The sequence below is a fragment of the Castor canadensis genome, chromosome 16, assembly GCF_047511655.1.
Source record: "Castor canadensis chromosome 16, mCasCan1.hap1v2, whole genome shotgun sequence".
Classification (NCBI taxonomy): domain Eukaryota; kingdom Metazoa; phylum Chordata; class Mammalia; order Rodentia; family Castoridae; genus Castor; species Castor canadensis.
Window position 1 is genome coordinate 20,872,831 of NC_133401.1, and position 19,071 is coordinate 20,891,901.

The window sequence follows — 19,071 nt, forward strand, 5'->3', positions numbered from 1 at the left end:
TGATATCCCAATGAAGAAAGCTTTGGGGGCCAATACTGAGGGTCCCAGAACGCGGTTCCTGACGTTTGGTCCCGGAAAAATCTTTCTTACCTTTCTGCGTTATTCAAACAACAGACAACTCACACCAGCAGGGAGATGCCAGCCAGATTCAGTAGCTACCATACCACAAGGCAGCATGAGTAGTAAAAGTTCCCTGAGGCTCCCCACCTGTCCTTCTACTCTTTTACACACTTACACACACAAACACAGGTCCAAAAGGCCGCGGGGACAGGTTGGTGATTTGAAGTTTTAATTCATACCTACCTCCCACTCCCCTAATTAGCAGCTGAGCTGGGAAGGATACCCTGAAATGTCCTAGGGCTGGGAACTTGCCTTCTTTGGAGGGGGCGTATGACTAGACTTGACATTATTTAAGGAACCTTCCTTCACCCTCCAAAAAAAGCAGTGAGAGCTCCTGAGCTGTGAGTCAAAACTGCCACCCTCGGTTTGGAGGTAGACCACCTGCCTAGCAAGTGCACGGGCCTGAGTTCAAACCCTAGTACCACCGCTACCAAAAAAAAAACCACCCAAAACCAAAACAAAACAAAAATCCTACCCCTCTTGGTCAGTCCCTGTGTTCCTGCCTGGGCTTAAATTGGGTACAGGGTGTGTCTAAACCTCCTGGTCCTTTCATCCTGAATCAGCCCAGAGCCAGATTTGGTGAGTTTTATGAATTTGGGAGCACAGGGCCCCTGTAATTTTCTGCAGGTGAGCTGACATCCAGAAGATAGACCCGAGCTCCCCAGCATCTCAGCTGCAGAGCAAGAAACTTCCTTGATGCTAGACTCAGTTCATGTCCTTGGCAGATTTGAGTTTAAAAAAAAAAAAAATCCCATGGATATCTGTAAGATGTATACCTCAGAAGGTGCAGTGTCTCAACAGTACCTATCTCCCTCTACCTTGTTTTATCCACTCCGCCTCCTCCCCAAAAGTCTTTGAGTCTTTCTTGGGGCTGAGAGTTCCTCGGAGGTAACACAAGAGTTGGTGAGTGCTAGCTCTATATAAACCCTGAATTCCTTCAGCTATTGGAAGTAACGCCTCTTTTAGAAAAGACCAGGTCAGTCGGCTCTAGAAGGGAAGGTTCCCTGTTCCTGAGGGGAGCCATCCAGAACTTTCACGGGAAAAGCAGATGAGTGCTGAGGTTTCTACAACTGCCATTCGCTTCTCCAGACATGGCCACCATCAGGAAAAGATGTTCAGCTAAGTCTAGAAGTGTCAGGCAGTTCCAGAAATTCCCTCCTCCTTTCCAAGACTGGTGGATTCACTCTGGAAATGGTATCTACCTGCTCCAGAACCACCCAGGCTTACCCAGAAGCCGTCAGGTCTCTGGAGACATGCACTGTGTGATCTAGACTGGTCAAACCATTCCAAAAAGTCTTGGCTTTCAAGGCTGGCCCCATGCCCCAAGTGGAGACAAATCCGCATTAATGCCCACCCACTCCGGCAGGAAGGCAGCCTTGGGCTTAAAGATTTTTAAGAATTCAGAGTCTGGCTGGGTGAAGTTAGCTAGGTAGACAGTGTCTCCACCAGCCAGGTAGGCAGCCCAGAAGCCATAGGTACCAATGGTCATGACGGTGTGGTTGCACTGAGTGAGCAAGGCAAAGTCCCTCCCTGGAGTACTCTCCAGGCCGTTGCCAGCAAAGACCACGTCGCCATGGGAGGTGTCAATATTTTCACGGCACCACTGCATACCATTGCTGGTGATCACAAAGATGGGGTCGTCGTGGTGAGCCCGGAACCAGTCCATGGCCTGTTGGAGGTAAGCACGATCGCCCACCACCCCCTTCCAGCGCTGGGGCATCACCTGCAAATAGTCCCCGCGGCGCACGTGCACGCCCACGAAGGTGCGAGGACGGCCCCCGGTGCCACCCAGGCTAAGCCGCCTCAGGACCTGCTGGGCCTCCTCCCGAAGGTGATCGTGAAGGGTGAATTCACTGCGGATCTGTTCCCGGAGATGGTGGAAGAAGGTCCAAGAGCAGGGAAAGCCAGTGAGCTTCAGAAAAGGCTCCGTCAAGTGAGAATATTCTTCTGACATCCAGTCGTGGAGGTGGAGCTCCCGCCAGGGCGTGCGACTCTCCACCTCCTGTGCCAACACCGGCAGGGTGATGCGGAACACGGGTGCCAAGCTCGCATGCATGGCGGGCAGGATGAAGGCTCGGCGACCGTTGAGTTTGGCCAAGGCAAGCAGCGTGGCGTACTGCCCCATCTGGTTCCCAAACCTGCCATCTGGATAGATTGTCCAAGTTCCCGAGATGGGGGCAAGGGACTGGGGACCAGAAGAGGACGTGTTTGGAGCCGGTGGTGTGCTGGGCAGGCATACAAAGGCTACAGGCGACGTCTGCAGGTGGCGGTCTGGACACAGGACAGACAGGTCAAGGGCATTTCGAAAAATGTCTTGGTGGAGATGGAGAAAGAAAGATATGGCTGAGAGGGCACAGACAATCAGGAAGGCCAGGCAGAGGTGACGCCGGCTGGGGGCCCACATGGCTGCAGGAAAGAAAGGTGAATTAGGGGGGGTGCTTAGAGTCAGACGGGGGAGGTCAGGGAGGGGGAACCTAGAGTCCGGGGCTCCTCGGGGAATAAGAAGCTAAAGGGGCTGAGGTAGGAAGAGTTTGGGACCCTAAATCCTAGGAATCCCCGGGACGGCGATGGGAGACACGCAAGTTCCCAAGTTAGCAATGGTCCAGTTCCCGCGCCCCTGGGAATCTCGCATCTCCTCCCATGTGGAAGGCGCATTGAAGGGGGACCCTGTCCACACATGCGTGACATGAGGGGAAGCCACAACGGGGCTATGAGAGGCTGGGGACCCAGGACGAGAGGACGGATCCTAGAGCCTGGAGGAGCGGGCGCCAGGGACCTGGGAGGTGACTCCCGGCATCTCAGTGAGGGAAGAGGGTGGGATGGCCTCCGAAGGAGGTGGGGCAGCAAGGTTCCAGGGTGTCGAGCATCTGCGATGCCACTAACCTGAGCTCCTTCTGGTGGCAGATCCACAGTCACCTTCGCGTAGCGGGAGAGCGCGATCCCAAAATGCAGCCCACATTTGGCCGCCCTCCCCCCCAAGACTCCCGGCTCCGGGGAGCCCGGGCTTCCACGCCGCTTCCTGGGACCGAATGGGACAGGGAGGGTTCGGGGAGGGGGCAGGGAGAGGGGCGCGGTCCCCAGCTCCGCAGTCCCCGCCCTCACGCGCCCGGCAGGTAGCAGGGAGGCGAAGCCCCGCCCCTTACCTGGAGCCGCGCCCTGACGCCGAGGGCTAAGGCGGGACCCAGACCCCAGATCTCAAGATCCGTGGAGGCCACGCCCCGGTCCCCTCCATTCCCGAAGGAGCCGGCGACAGAGCTCCACGCCGGGCAGCGTACCTGGCCCCGAGCGGCCACCGCATCCTTTCCTGGACACCAGAACTAGCGCCCAGCTGCAGGGCTGGACCCAGAGGTTCTGGTCTACCGCCCTCTTCCTCTCCGCTGTCGGGAACTACTTTCCACTCGTTACCTGCATGCAACCAGGAAGGCGACGCCCCAGCCAGGCTGAGCCAGGACACCTGGTCCCTGCCGAGGGGGTGGGAGAGAACCACATCCCCCGCCCCATCCCGCGCCCTCCTGGGGGGTGGAGAACCTGTTTGCCAGGCAGCCCCAGGAGCCCAGGGGAAGCCTCCGCCCTCTCACACCACTCGGGTGACAGCCTCCCGCCTGAAGGTGCTTCCGCGTCCACCAGGGTCTCCGAATCCATTCAGGCCCCCATCTGGCACTCACATTCCCCTTCGCCAGAAATTCCTTTATTTTCAGGAATTTCAGGGTCTGGTATCCAGCAATTACTTTCTAGATAAGCGGAAGTAACCTTTTCAGAGAATCAGAAAGAGCAAAACCCTCCTCCACTGGCCGCGCCTTTGGCCCAGGACAAAAGCCGCTGCTCTCCTGCCGACCAGAACCTGTTTTCAAGGCCGGCCCCCAGCCCCACCTGTCTAGTCCCAACCTTGTAGTCATTCAACAGAAATGTGTCTCAAGGGATTTCAATAGGCTGGACAGAGTTGTGCTTCTTTTCTTCCAAACACAGGGACCTTAGCCCCTCCTCCCTCAGATTCAGGGGTCCAGACCCCAGCCCTCCTCCCCCAGACCCAGGAGTCCAGGCCCCAGACAAATTCCCTCAGACCCAGGGGTCCAAGCCCCGCTCCTTCGGACCAGCAACTTCATCCTTCACTGGAGCTCCAGGAATCTCTTCATCCTCACACCCCTGGTCCCCACTCCCCCACAGAGGTGGCTGCTGGAGGAAGCCCCTCTCTGTTCCCCCTGAATGTTTTGGGAGCACCTGCAGTTGAAGTGACTCTTCTGGTGAAAGAACCACCAGGATTGCATCAGGGAGCACGGAGCAGATGGGACGGGCAGGGTCTAAATTCTGACCAGGGTTGGTGAGGGTGAAGCTGGCCTTCTGCCACAGTGAAAGGCCGGGGCACCTGCTGTGACACTTCTTTCACATGGCAGTTGCAAGCTTTCCTGATGATTAAGCGTCAGATCCCCCCTCAAACCCCAGAAACCTAGAAATGCAAATGGAAAAACATGTCCGTGTGTAGAACAAAATCTGCGTGGATCATGAAGAAAGGCTATTTCCAGGAGCCAAGCCCCCTCCCTTAGACCCCTGGGTACAGACCCCAGCCTCCTCCCTCAGACCCAGGGATCCAGGCCCCAGCCTCCTCCCTCAGACCCAGGGGTCCAGGCCCCAGCCTCCTCCCTCAGACCCAGGGGTCCAGGCCCCAGCCCTCCTCCCTCAGACCCAGGGGTCCAGGCTCCAGCTTCCTCTCTCAGACCCAGGGGTTCTCCCTCAGTCCAGGAATTAAAGAACCCAGATCCTCCCTCTCCAGATCCAGGAGGTCCCTTCACCCAGATCCCAGTTAATCAGTTCCTTATGTCCCCTTGTCCCTTAGATCTCCAGTAGTCAGGACCCCTAGTTTGAAGGACCCACACATACATACACACACATACCAATTGCGTCACCCGTCCATTCTGTCTGTCCAGCCTGCCCTGGCCACGGTGGAATTTGGCTCCTGCCAAATGGGTCAAATATCACGCCCGAGGAGTGGGGAGGGCACGTGGGCGATCTGTCTGGGTATAAATTCCAGAGCTTCTGCATCCATCCCACGAGTTGGATTTTTTTTGACAGCTGGGAATTCACGCACAGGGGACACAAGCATTCAGGCTGTCTGAGCCACAGTCTCAACCAGCTCTCCTGGGCCAGCGCATCTGGAGCTGATTCAAGAGCACTCAGGTCTTCACCCTTGCCTCTACTTCCCCTGAGGACGTGCGCCATTGATGGACTGGGCCAACGCCAAGGTTGAGGTGCCTGGACTGTGGGTCCCTGTGCTGGTTGTTGTTCTGCTAGGGGGAGCATGTCAGGCACGCCCTATCCCTGACTCCAGTCCCCTTCTCCAATTCGGGGGTCAAGTTCGGCAGAGACACCTCTACACAGATGACACGCAGGACACAGAAACACACCTGGAGATCAGGGCGGATGGCACAGTGGCGGGGGCTGCCCATCGGAGCCCCGAAAGTGAGTATGGGGCAGGACCAGTATTGAGGCAGGAGGAGCTGCAGGTCTCGGGCTGTTGGGTCTAGGACAAGGAAAACTAAAAAGGTATTCTGAGTGTCCTGCAACTTTGTCCCCCAGGTCTCTTGGAGCTGAAAGCACTGAAACCAGGAGTCATTCAGATCTTGGGAGTCAAGACATCCAGGTTCTTGTGCCAGAGACCAGATGGGACGCTGTATGGCTCGGTGAGTTTCTGGACCCCCTGGCACATCCTTTGCCATGGTGGCATCGTCCCAACCTGGGGTCACGTGTCTTGTACATTAGTCAGGGCCAACCTAGGCTCCTTGCCATCTCCACTCCAGCCTCGCTGTGGCCCTTTGCAGGTTGGAGTGGTTGTGGTCAGTGCTTGCAAGATGAAGAAAATGGGACCCAGGCAGGGTCACCACTGAGGTCAGGTCCTTAGATGTGTGAAGGCGCAGCTGTGCCTGAGAAGCCGTCACCATGACTGCAACCCTGGCCCCTGACCACATGGCTCCAGTGTGCCAAAGGGTCCAATAGATGGCGGCCAGGCTCCTTGCCTAGCCTGGGGGACAGCAGCAATCTGCTTGTTTCCTAACGGGTGGGGGTGGGGCTGGACCCCTGGATCTGAGGGAGAAGGTTGGTGTCTGGACTCCTGGGTCTGAGGGAGAAGGTTGGGGTCTGGACCCCTGGGTCTGAGGGAGGGCTGGGTCTGGACCCCTCAGTCCGGTACCAGCTACATTGAGAGGACCTCGGTTTTCTTTCCCCCGCAGCTCCACTTTGACCCTGCAGCCTGCAGCTTCAGAGAGCTGCTTCTGGAAGATGGATACAACGTTTACCACTCGGAAGCACTGGGGCTGCCCCTGCGCCTGCCCCTGCGCCTGCCTCCGCACAGCTCCGCACCGCAGGACGCGGCCCCGCGGGGACCTGCCCGCTTCCTGCCACTGCCAGGCCTGCCCCACGCCCCGCCGGAGCCTCCAGAGATCCTGGCTCCCGAGCCCCCCGACGTGGGCTCCTCCGACCCTCTGAGCATGGTGGGCCCTTTGCAGGGCCGAAGCCCCAGCTACGCTTCCTGAAGCCAGTTTCTTCTTTTGGGTTTCCTCTTATTTATTTCGAGTATTTATCTTATTTATTTTTTATTTTTCTTACTTGGTATAATAAAGTCTGACAGAGGAGCATGTGTGAGTGTTTGAGGGGGGCAATGGAGTCTGTTTCCAGTCTCACATTGACCCTGAGACACCTTCCTCCCTCCTCCAACTAAGCTAAGCCTCCTGTCTCCCACGGGACCCCATTTTCAACTCCCTCAGTTATCCTCAGGGTCTCCAGGACTTTATGCTCTTCCTCTACTGGTCTTCTTGGGTTTGCATTGTGGAACTATTTTCTCAGACATACTTCAGTACCAAGGGGGACTCTTTTTAAAGGACCCCACAGCCCGACAGCCTCATGGGAGATGTAGTTGTCTGGGGGTGTTTGGTACTAGGTATAGGGAGACATCTTGTTCCTCAGAGATGGGACAGGAACTCCTGAGTTCTGGGGGTGCACCTGAGTGCTACGGGAGCAGAGGGCTGGATTCTGAACACCCTGGTTCCTAGAACAGGGGAACAGGGACCTAGATACAGTGAATGGAGGTTGGAGGGGTAGAGGCTGGGTGTCCTGGGTCTTGGGACAGCTATGGTACACTTCCATCTCTTCTATTTGGGAGGCATAGGTAGGAAGATTAGATTCAACCCCCACGAAGACACGAGTTCACGTCATTGCTGAGTTCCCCAGGATGGAGACCCTGGTTTAGGGTGGATTTATCGTCCCAAACCTTGAGACAGCGAATGTGCCACGCAGGGAATTTCTTTCTGAGCCAAGAATCCACTCGCGAGACATGACTTTATTCTTAGTCTCCCTACTCCTAAAGGCGATTGCAATTCATTTAATATCTAAAAGAAAGGAGGTGTGAGCCAGCACCAGAGGCTCACATCTATAATCCCAGTCACTCAGGAGGCAGAGATCAGGAGGATGGAGGTTTGAAGCCAGCCCGGGGGAATAGTTTGCGAGACCCTATCTCAAAAACACCCATCACACAAAAAAAAAGGGCTGGTGGAGTGGCTTAAGTGGTAGAGCACCTGCCTAGCGAGTGTAAGGCCCTGAGTTTAAACCCCAGTTCAGCAAATAGAAAAAAAAAAAAGAAAGAAAGAAAGGAGGGTGATGGGGCCAGGTGTTGTAGTTCACATCTGTAATCCCAGCTACTCAAGAGGTGGAGGTAAGAGTAAAGTTATCATGACCTTATCTTTAAAAAAAAAAACCAAAACAAACAAACTAAAAGTGAAAGGACTGGGCCTGTGGTTCAAGCCCCAGGGTGCAAGCCGGAGGCTCTGAGTTCATGCCTCACTGCTGCCCCCCCAAAAATAAGTAAATAAATAAAGGAGCGGTGATGGGAGGGAGGCTTATTTACTTCCTGGTCTGTGAATTCCTGCAGCTGGTTTTCAAAATCCTGTTTATTTGTCATGTCCCTGTCACCTCATATTCTCTAGCCCACCTCAAGGAGAAAAACAAAGTAACATGAAAAGGAAGATTCAGAAGCCAGATTGTAAAAGGGCAGAAAGTTGCTGGCAGGGAGTAACTCGGCTGTGAGGGCGCTTCCTGGGAGGTGGGAACTCCTTCCTCCATCACAGAAAGTCCCCTCGCTGGGCCCTGCACCAACCACTTCTCCACCCTCCTTGATGGAGGCCCAGAGGCCTGGCCAGAAGGGGCCAGAGGGGGCATATGAGGTGAGACCCAGAGAGAGTGACAGAGACCGAGAGAGGGAGTGGGGAAAGACCAAGAGAAAAGGGGACAGAGCCAAAGTGAGGGGGACAGAAAAAAAAAAAGAGGAGGGCAGACAGTAACAGGGGTTCAGAGAGGTGGAGAGAGGGAAGTCAGGCAGGGAACCCCGTGACTGTCACAGGGCCCTTCTCTGTCTGAGGGCCTGAACTCCCAATTCTGTTCACTGTCCAGGGCAAGGAGCCCCTCTCCCCCTGGCAGGCCAGGGTCCTGTCTGGAGAGCCTGCCCAGAAGTCACTGCTCTGACAGGACAGCTGCCCTTCTCAGATGTCTCTGTCACTGCTTCTGGATGTTTTTTTCCCCTCTCAACTTTGAGCAGCTCCCAGAAGTGGGGTGCAGAGTGGAATGGGGTGGCCCAAGCTGGCAGTTCCAATGTCAGGTTCCCACTGGCCAGAGCGGGACAGAGACGAGAGAAGGCGGGAAACACTGAAGACAATAAATATCACAAGGCCCAGAGTCAGAAATTAGAACTAGGCCAGATGCTGTGGCTCACGCCTGTAATCCTTAGCTACTCAGGAGGCAGAGATCAGAAGGATCACGGTTCAAAGCCCAGGCAAACAGTGCATGAGACCCTATCTCAAAAAAAAAAAAAAAAATCCATCACGAAAATAGGGCTGGTGGAGTTCAAGTCCCAGTACCACAAAAAATAAAACAAAAATCTTTTTTTTTTTGTAACAGTACACACCTACATTCCTACCACACAGGAGGTGGAGGCGGGAGAGCACAAGTTCAAGGCCAGCCCAGTCGACATAGTGAGTCCCTGTCTCAAAAAATGTCAAAAAATATTGTCAAATGTCTCACTCTGCCTTAGGTGTACATTTTGCTAAAATAACAAGGACCAAGTTGTACAAAGGAAACGTTGAGGACATTGCTTCTGGAGCTAAATTAAAGGAGTACCTGAGGGCGTCTCACCATCCCAGCTGTCCAGGCCAAGTTAGGTCTCACCTTTCTGGAGATACTGCTCACCTCCCGTCCCTGTTTTGTTTTCTTTGGTTGAGTCAGGGTCTCCCCACAAAGCCCAAGCTAGCCTCCAACTCACAATCCTCCTGCCTCCTCCTCCCAAATTCTGGGATTATAGATGTGTGCTGCCACACTGGCTTCCCACAACAATCTTGAAGAGCTCATAACCAATGTCATAAAACATACCAAGCCACGAGGCACGTGGCACCTGAGAGCAGCCGCAGGGCCTCGCCCCAACCTGCCTGGCAATGACTTTAGGTCATAGAACTGTCAAATAAAAATAATGACAGCAATATTTTTTTAAAGTTGTGAGCAAATACGGATCACATCCAGCTGAATATCTGTGAAAGTGAAACTGGCCCTTCACTCAGGCCAGTTTTCCAACACCACTTCTTTAAAGAATTGTGATGAAATCTTTTTTGTTGTTGTTGTTTTGTGGTACTGAGGTTTGAACTCAGGACCTCTACCTTGAGCCACTCCACCAGCCCCTTTTTAGTGATGGGTTTTTTCGCGATAGGGTCTCTCGAACTATTGGCCCAGGTTGGTTTGGAACCTTGATCCTCCTTATCTCTGCCTCCTGACTAGCCTGGATTACAGGTGTGACCACCAGTCCCCAGCCTGGTGAAACCTTTCAATGTCTGACGGGCCTTTGTGGGTGAAGGAAAAAATTCACAACTATTAGGCTATTCGTTAATGATCACTTAATTTTGAAACAGTTAACTTTCCTTTCAACATTCCACACCAAACTTCTTCCACTAAAAATAGCAAGTCATGAATTTCACAATTTTAGATTCCTCCAAACATTTGAACCTAATGTTGACAGAAAACTTAATCAGTGAACTTTTCACAAGTCTGGGAGAGAGTCCCTAAAATGTCTGGAATCCAAGGACAACAACAAAAAAAACCAAAACAAAACAGTGATACAATTGCAATCTTATTTTTCACTGGAACCTTTTTTTTTTATTATTTTTGCGGTGCTGGGGTTTGAACTCAGGGCCTCCACCTTGAGCCACTGCACCAGCCCCTTTTTTGTGAAGGGTTTTTCAAGATAGGGTCTTGTGAACTATTTGCCTGGGCTGGCTTCAAACCAAAATCCTTCTGATCTCTGCCTCCTGAATAGCTGGGGTTACAGGCGTAAGCCACCAGCACCCGGCTTCACTGGATTCTGATAAACAAATAAGGTAATTATCAAATTAATCTGCTTCCTTTACGTTGGTGACAAATTGCTGGTGTCAAAATCCATGAGAGAGAAAAAGATAAAATCAATCAGATTAGGTTCACTTCTTTTCTTTTTCTGGTGGGACTGGGTTTTGAACTCAGGGCTTTGCGCTTGCAAAGCAGGCATTCTACTCCTTGAACCATGCCTCCAATCAATTTTTGGGGTGGGGACAGGGTCTCATATGTAGCCCAGTCTGGCCTCGAACTCGAGATCTTCCTGCCTCAGCATCCCAAGTGCTGGGATTACAGGGGGAACCCACCACACCCTGCTCAAGGCCTGCTACAGTAACAGCTCAGTGGCTGAAGATCCTGGCCTGGACCGTGAGCCTTGAGGTGCTGTGTATAGGGCTAACTGTCAATGGAATAAATTAGGACGTAGAGCTGCGGGAGGGCCCTAGGTCATGTTGGTGGGGCTCCAGGAATGGAATGAGTGCCCTTAGGGCTCCAGAGAGTTATCTTATCCTTCCACCATCAGAAGACAACAAAAATGTGCCATCTATGAACCAGGCGGCAGAGCCTTCATTTTGAATTTCCCAACCCCAAAAACTGTGAGAAATAAACCAGGTATGGTGGCTCACACCTGTAATCCCAGCACTCCAGAGGCTCATGAGGGTCATGAGTTCAAGGGTAGTCCGGCCTACATATATGACCCTGTCTAAAAAGTACAAAAACAAAACCGAACAAAAAGAGCATAGGGGTTTAGAGATAGCATCTAAAGAAACAGAAGACTTCTGATTTGAAAATGATGGTGGGAGCCGGGCGCTGGTGGCTCACGCCTGTAATCCCAGCTACTCAGGAGGCAGAGATCAGGAGGATCGAGGTTCGAAGTCAGCCAGGGCAAATAGTTCATGAGACCCCCCCCATCTCAAAAATACCCTTTACAAAGAAAGGCTGGTGGAGTGGCTCAAGGTGAAGGCCCTGAGTTCAAACCCCAGTACTGCCTAGCAAGGGCAAAGCCCTGAGCTCCAGCCCCAAAACTGCCAGTAAATAAATGAATGAATAAATAAATAAATAAATAACAAAAAAGGGAACAAAACAAAAACACCTTTTTTGCCCTTGTTTCCACTTAATTCTGTGTCTTCCAGCTCCTTGTACAGAACGAGGGCACCTTTCTTTTATACAGTTGCATAGTATTCCCTGGGGGGATTAACTGGATCATAATTTAGCACACGTGTTTCCTCTTGCTTTTTAACTGGGGCTAATTTCTACCGTCACAGGAAGAGCCGCAATGAACAACCTCGGAAAGCCACCCCCGGGGTGGTGGAGGGAAAGCTGCGCAAATGCCCCAGGGGGATGGATGGCTGGGCCAACGTTAAGCCTATGGCAGGACGCCACCAGCAAATCCTGAATCCCCACAACCGCATCCGACCCCGAGCGGCAGCGCAGACAGAGGGACGGGCCGGGCTCTTCCTGGAAAAGGAGCTGGCGTCCTTCGTGGTGTGCGCGCCATTTGAAGGAGCGCGTCTCTGTACCTCACGCGTGTTTGTGGGGGGCGCCGGGCTTTCTCAGAGTGGCTACGGCGCTGCACACACTAGAAATTTCAGAGGAACCGGCTCTGGAGGGAGGAAGAGAGAAAAAGAGAGAGAGACAGGGAGGGAGAGAGTGAGAGAAAGAAAGAGAGCGAGCCAAGCACTGGTGGCTCACGCCTGTAATCCCAGCTACTCAGGAGGCAGAGATCAGGAGGATGCAGGTCTGAAGCCAGCCCAGGTAAATAGTTCAGGAGACCCTATCTCGAAAAATCCCATCAAAAGGACTGGTGAAGTGGCTCAAATGGTAGAGCTCCCGCCTAGCAAGTGTGAGGCCCTGAGTTCAAACCCCAGTGCTGCCAAAAAAATAAATAATTAAATAGAAATAAAAGCAAAAAACCCTTTAAACCCAAGCAATTAGCAACTCTTACTTTTCAGAACCATTTTAGAGCAAGGTGTGGGTTCCGCACCCCATCGCGCCACCACCACTCTCACACATGTTACAGCCTTCCCCTACAGAACCACAGCCCAGCCACCAAAGCACAAAGGTGACCTGCACACATTACTACCCTGGAACTTCAGATTCCATTTGGGTTTTGTCAAGCACCACAGTAATTCTCTTTGTAACGAACAGGCATAGGGCAGGCTGAGCATAGTAGGGCACGCCTGTAATCCCAGCCCTCCACAGGCTGGGCTACACTGAGACCCTGTCTCACTAAAAGAAAAAAGAAAAAAGGTAAAGCAAAACAAAACTTGAACTTCGGTTGTTAGGTCCCACAGAAGTCAGGACAGGACAGATTCTGTTTCAGTCTTCTCTTTTGTTTGTGACCTTTACATTTGCAGATCAAAGGTCAGTTATCGAGTAGTTTCCCAGTCATGTGTGTTTGTCTCTTTCCTCACAACCGAATTTTTTGGCAGCAAAATTCCCAATGTCATGTTTGGTTTTCTCTCTCTCTCTCTCTCTCTCTCTCTCTCTCTCATGTTTTGTTTTTCTGGCTCCAAGCTCCAAGTCAGTCCCCGCCTCACTCATGTCTGCCTGTCTTGATTACTCAAATTCACTTTGGTCACAGGATTTGGTGACCTGCCACCAGTCTTGTCCCTGGCCACCATAAATAAACGGGAAGATCTCTGTGGGGCGGAGCATGGATCCATGGGTAGAGCGAGGCCCTGGGTTCCAACACCGCAGAGGAAAAGGGAAAAACCTTACTGAGAAGATTGTGGATTTCGAGGCCCAGGCTGGCCTTGAACCCACGATCCTCCTGCCTCATCCTCTCTAATGCTGAGATTACAGCCGTGTGCAACAAAGCTCGCTGTGGGCTTTTTTTGAAGCAGCAGAAGCAGAGCCATTTTGTTTTTGCAGTTCTAAAATCAGCCACCTCTGCACATGGTTCCTTTCCATGTGGAGTGCAGAGGCTCAGTCGGGGTCCTCGGGGGCTTTGAGTTTTTGCTGTTTAGGAGTGCCTCGCTGGAGATTTCACATAGACACACTTCCCTTGGAGCCAGTGGGATGGGCTCAGGACTCCTGTGGGTACCGAATTCAGCATGTGCTTATCCAAACAGCGAAGTGTTTGCTTGTAACTTCACACCCCCTGCAGACTTTCCTTATTTATTAATTTTGGTGGGCCTGGGATTTGAACTCAGGGCTTCATGCTTACCAAGCAGGCGCTCTACCACTTGAGCCACACCTCCTGTCCATTTTGCTCTAGTTATTGTGGAGACGGGGTTTCATGAATTATTTCCCTGGGCTGGCCTCCAACTGTGATCCTCCTGATCTCAGCCTCCCAAATAGCTGGGATTACAGGCGTGAGCCACCACGCTTGGCTCCTCCCTTAGACGTTAAAGGATCTCCGGGTGGCTATGCAGAGGCACGGTTTAAGGCCCTGCTTAGGGAACAAAGAAAAGAGAAAACCTGTGCGTGTTCAATACGGACGCAATTTTTTCCCAAATATTTTCAGTGCAGGAACGGTATTGGAAAGCCCTTGCCTAGCCTGTGTGAGGCCCAGGGTTCAAGTCTCAATATAAAAAAGAAAAAGAACGGGACTGGGGCCAGGTTCAAGGCCCCAAATTCAATCCCAGTATCGCAAGAAAAGAAAGAAAGAAAAAGGCCAGGCAGTGCCTTCGAGGTCTTGTGGTGTTGAATGACAGGGGATCGAAGCCAGCCTCCATCACGAAGCATCTCCCGCTTCTAAGTACCTGTCTCCAGCTGGTGGCTGACTGAATCCATGAAAGGGGAACACTCAAATATGGCAGGCCCACTGTTCAGATGTACATATTTGTGCAGTATGTGTGCACGTTGTAAACTGTGCAAGGCCACCGTACGTGTCACACTGTGTGCTAGATGTCACAATGCATATTATATAGAGATTTTTTTTTTTTGGTGGTACCGGGATTTGAACTCACGGTCTTCACCTTGAGCCACTCCACCAGCCCTTTTTGTTGTGTTGGGTTTTTTTTTTGTTTGTTTGTTTTTTGTTTTTTGAGATAGGGTCTCCTGAACTATTTTCCTGGGCTGGCTTCAAACCATGATCCTCCTGATTTCTACTTCCTGAGTAGCTGGGATTACAGGTGTAAGCCACAGTGCCTGGTTATACACATTTTTACATCTTCACATCTTCTTGCACATGTGGGAGCCCCTGGTTCACAATGAAACCTCCAATTCGAATCTACCTCTTGCAGGGTTATTTATTTATTTATTTATTTGGGGGGAGCTGAGGGCCTCGCACTTGCAAAGCAGGTGCTCTATCTCTTGAGCCACTCCTCCAGTCCATTTTGCTCTGGTTATTTTGGAGATGGGGTTTCATGAACTATTTCCCTGGACTGGCCTCCGACCTCCATCCTCTCAATCGTAGCCTCTCGACTAGCTGGGATTCGTGAGGCCTGTGGCCTGGTGTTTGTGCCCCTCCTCAGGCAGTGAGAAATGGGACTTCTGCATTCCTTCAGTCACTTATCAGAGTGGACCCCTGGGTGTCACTGCCCTCACATCTCCACCAACATCCCCTGTTCACACACTGCGACTCTGGCCACCACAGAAGCCCCTGTCCCCACATGGATGTCTGGCGATCGCCTCCAGGGTGCTGCTCCTGTGCCCAACATCCAGCACTGTCCTTGACACCCAGCTGGCCCTGCTCGAGCCCAATTCACATCATGCTTTTCTTTTGTGGTGCTGAGTTCTGAGTCACGTTCTGAGGAATTCTGCACGTCCAGCTCTCGAGGCTGTCCCTGGCTGTCAGCTGCCCTCTCGCTCTGATCCATTTGGAGTTGATTCCTTCAACTGGGTTTTCTTTATCCCCGTCTTTTCCTATTTATTTTCATTCTGGGATTTGAACTCAGGGCCTCACACTTGCTAGGCAGGTGCCACTCCACCAGCCCTTTTGTTTTGTTTTGCCTTTTTTTCTGTTACTGGGGCTTGAACTCAGGGCCTACACCTTGAGCCACTCCACCAGCCCTTTTTTGTGATGGGTATTTTCAGATTGGGTCTCCCGAACTATTTGCCCAGGCTGGCTTTGAACCTCAGTCCTCCTGATCTCTGCCTCCTGAGTAGCTGGGATTATAGGCGTGAGCCTCCAGCACCTGACTAACATCAGAGGTTTAAACAAATTTCTCCTTATGTGTAATCCAATCGGTGAGAGGCAGAAGGACAGGGCCCAGGCTGATGGCGGCCCTGCTGTCTTAACCTGTGGCTCACAAGGTGTGAAAGCCACGCTCCAAGTCCTCACCATGTCCTTGTGCCCCACCTGCCCAGCCCTCTCCCTGTCCCACAAAGTTTGGCCTCAGTGCACGTGGAGGAGGAGGGAGATCATCAATTACAGATCAGACATGGTAACATCACTTCTGATGCTCTTTCTCTCCCTCTCTCTCTCCCTCTCTCTCCCTCTCTCTCCCTCTCTCTCTCCCTCTCTCTCCCTCTCTCTCCCTCTCTCTCCCTCTCTCTCTCCCTCTCTCTCCCTCTCTCTCCCTCTCTCTCTCCCTCTCTCTCCCTCTCTCTCCCTCTCTCTCCCTCTCTCTCCCTCTCTCTCTCCCTCTCTCCCTCCCTCTCTCTCTCTCTCCTTTTCTCTCCCTCTCTCTCTCTCTCTCTCTCTCCCCCATCACTTTCTCTGTGAGAAGCTACCCGCCAGGCCATAAAGACGCCCAGCAGCTTGAGCAGACACCAACAGCCAGCAGAAAACGAGGCCTCCTGCCAACGACCTTGTGGGTGAACCTGAATTCTCCGTGCCAGACGAGCCTTCGGATGAATGCAGCCTGGGACAATGGCTTCACTGCCACCTCATGAGAACGCCTGAGCCGGAACCATCCAGCCAAGCTGCCATGGGTCCCCACCCTTGGGATTAGCAGTGCTGGGAATCGAACCCAGGGCATCACACATCCTAAACAGGTGCTGTACCGCTGAGCCCCATGCTCAGCCCTGAGAGTTTGTGCTTGGAAGCTGTGAAGAATTTGTTACACAGCAATAGTAACTAATACTCCGTGTCCAGGGGGAGAAAGAGTGCGCACTGGGGATCGTGAAGGCCACGCAGGAAAGGGTCCTGTCCCCACTCAGCCTGAGCCCATCTCATGCAAAGGACTGACCCCAGCTACACGCAAAGGATGCTGGTAAATTCAACTCCTGCAGGGACCAGGTAGCATAATAAGAAATACATGGAAGCCGGGCATGGTAGCTCCTGCCTGTAATCCCATCTATTCAGAATCAGGGAGCAGAGAATTATGAATTAGAGGCCAGCCTGGGCAACATTATCTCTAAAACAAAATCCAACAAAAGCTCTGGGGACATGACTCAGGTGACAGAGCGTTTGCTGAGCATGGGTGAGGCCCTGGGTTCCATTGGCGGTATCACACACAAGGCTGTTTGGTCTGTGCCCCAGCTCCTGGCACTGGGTTCCTAGCACACACAACATCCTGTTTGATAAGTGACACGAGGTACAATTCCTGTTTGTAATGTTGAGTCTTTGACCTGAAACAGGGCTCCTAAGTCCCCTAGGATTTCCTGGGGAGTTGGAATGGCTTTTGTCCTAATGCAATGACCCCAGGAGGGGGTGGAGGGGGACTGGTCACTCCGATGACCTGGCCATGATGAGAAGCTGGAATTTTCAGCCTCACCCCATCCTCCAGGGCAGGAGGAGGAGCCGGAGCTGCAGGTGGAGAACAATCTTCCTTTTGTAATTAAACCTCCATAAAAAGTCCCTCTTACATAGGGTTCTGACAGTTTGAGGGGTCACGGGACACATCTCCCTGATGGCTTTGAATTCACCACGTATTTTAGGCTGGCCTCAGCCTCCCAAGTGCTGGGATTACAGGTGTGACCACCATGCCCAGCTTCTCCACCCCACAAAAACCTTGCAACCAGCCACAAGACCCAGGTTGGTTTCCCTGTGCTTCTGACTCACGGACCGTCTACAAATTGGGATTCCAAGAACCCCTTCTTTGGGATCAATTGATTTGCTAAGTGATTCACAGATCTTAGAGAAACACTGAAGTTTAGCAGGTTGGTTCTAACAGATATTGCAAAGGATGCAGACGAAGAGAAACCCAGGGAGAGGTTTAGAAGGGCCATGGAGCCTTCTAGAAACCCATGTGGTCAGTTATCTGGAAGCTCTTGGATCCCTGTCCTTTCTTACATAAGGACAATTGCAGGGAAACCCAGCCAGGCCTGCCCAGATTCTTCTTGATTCTCTGCTCAGTATTCCTTCCTCCAGGACACACCCTTTTAGAAATAGGGTCTTATGACCTAGGACCAGGCAGGGCAGGGCAGAGAATTTGCTTATGGCTTCAAGACAGAAAGAGAGAGAAGATCAGAGTGTCTGTGGTCTTTCTTAGAGAAAGAGTCATGAGCCAGGAAATGTGGTGTGAAAACCAAAAAGTAGCCGGACATAGTGCTGCATGCCTGTAATCTCAGCACTCCGGAGGCTGAAGTCAGGAGGACTGAGGCCAGCCTCAACTGTCTCTAAAAAGCAATCAGAAAATGAAAGAAAGAAGGAAGGAAGGAAGGAAGGAAGGAAAGAAGAGTGAGCCTGGTGCTGGTGGCTCACGCCTGTAATCCTAGCTATTCGGGAGGCAGAGATCAGGAGGACCATGGTTTGAAGCCAGCCCGGGCAAATAGTTTTCGAGACCCTATCTTGAGAAAACCTATCACAAAGAAGGGCTGGTGGAGTGGCTCAAGGTTCAGGCCCTGAGTTTAAACCACAGTACAAAAAAAAAAAAAAGAAAGTAAAAAGAGAGAGAGAGAGAAAAAAACCCCATAAAATCTATTCCACAACACACACAATTCAAACCTCACCCTCCCGTCCTCTTCAGTGGCCTGTCACAATGCTCTTTACAGCCTTTGTGCTACAATACTGGGTTAGTGGGATTTCCCCACTGTGACAAAACACCCCTGATAAACAATTTAAAAAGAGAAAAGATTTATTGTGGCTCATGGTTTCAGAAATTTTAATCCATGCTTGCTCAGCCCTGACTTGAGCCAGTGGGAATGAGAATGCCACAGTGGGGGTCTGGGTGAGGTGCTGCACATCTGTAATCCCAGCTACTTAGAAGGCTCAAATTTGAGGGCAGTCTGAACCACAAAGCCAGACTCTGCCTCCAAACAAACCAAGCCACAGTGGGTTTCCATATGGCCTCTGGGATTTTCTTCCAAGCCATTTGTCCCCACTCTGCACTCTTTGGAGAAAGTGTTTCTATTTCTGTGTGGGCAGCAGGCAATGGAAATTCCTGTGACCCCCTTAGGTTGTGGGACCCCCAACAAGGATGGCAACGTGGTTCAGTGTGGAGTGCTTGCCTAGCATGTGCAGGGTCCTGGTTGGGACCCCAGCACTGCAAAAAAGAAAAAGTTAAAAAAAAAAAAAAAAAGCTATAGATTGTAAAGTGCACCCTACTCAGAGATGTTAAAATGTGTCCCTTCCACAGGTGACAGAGGACACATCAGCCACGCTGCCTGTGTATGGGTCATTTTGCCTCTTAAAACACCTAAGCCAGCCAGTCACAGGTATTTACTTAGGACTTAACTGGATAAGAAACGGTACAAATCATGTTCCTTCCTGGTAGAAAAGTTCAGATG

General features: G+C 51.9%; 2 protein-coding genes across 5 annotated transcripts; one reads left to right on the forward strand and one right to left on the reverse strand.

Annotated features, from left to right (window-relative positions):
• Positions 1-130: 130 nt before the first annotated feature.
• Fut1 (fucosyltransferase 1 (H blood group)) lies at positions 131-5,069 on the reverse strand. 4 transcript variants are annotated; one of them, XM_074057905.1, is made up of 4 exons: positions 5,010-5,069; positions 3,264-4,564; positions 3,004-3,139; positions 131-2,526 (listed from the first exon to the last, which is right to left on the reverse strand). In XM_074057905.1, exons 3-4 carry the CDS (start codon positions 3,077-3,079, stop codon positions 1,424-1,426), a joined length of 1,179 nt encoding a protein of 392 aa, XP_073914006.1. In that variant the 5' UTR covers positions 3,080-3,139; positions 3,264-4,564; positions 5,010-5,069; the 3' UTR covers positions 131-1,423. The 4 variants fall into 4 exon arrangements, with proteins under 4 accessions (XP_073914006.1, XP_073914008.1, XP_073914007.1 ...); XM_074057907.1 differs by lacking the exon at positions 3,004-3,139; XM_074057906.1 differs by lacking the exon at positions 5,010-5,069 and having other exon boundaries at positions 3,264-4,720.
• A 110-nt stretch (positions 5,070-5,179) lies between these two features.
• Fgf21 (fibroblast growth factor 21) lies at positions 5,180-7,076 on the forward strand. The gene is made up of 3 exons (XM_020158048.2): positions 5,180-5,574; positions 5,692-5,795; positions 6,342-7,076. The coding sequence occupies exons 1-3, from the start codon at positions 5,337-5,339 to the stop codon at positions 6,642-6,644; spliced, it is 645 nt and encodes a 214-aa protein (XP_020013637.1). The 5' UTR covers positions 5,180-5,336; the 3' UTR covers positions 6,645-7,076.
• The last annotated feature ends 11,995 nt before the right edge of the window (positions 7,077-19,071 follow it).

Bases quoted from the DNA above. Each gene is read 5' to 3' on its own strand.
- Fut1 (XM_074057905.1), bottom strand. From the start codon at position 3,079: ATGTGGGCTGCATTTTGGGATCGCGCTCTCCCGCTACGCGAAGGTGAC. The intron at 2,527-3,003 runs GTTAGTGGCATC...TCTTTCCTGCAG, and splicing joins TGCCACCAGAAGGAGCTCAG to CCATGTGGGCCCCCAGCCGG.
- Fgf21 (XM_020158048.2), top strand. From the start codon at position 5,337: ATGGACTGGGCCAACGCCAAGGTTGAGGTGCCTGGACTGTGGGTCCCT. The intron at 5,575-5,691 runs GTGAGTATGGGG...TTTGTCCCCCAG, and splicing joins TGCCCATCGGAGCCCCGAAA to GTCTCTTGGAGCTGAAAGCA. The intron at 5,796-6,341 runs GTGAGTTTCTGG...TTTCCCCCGCAG, and splicing joins ATGGGACGCTGTATGGCTCG to CTCCACTTTGACCCTGCAGC.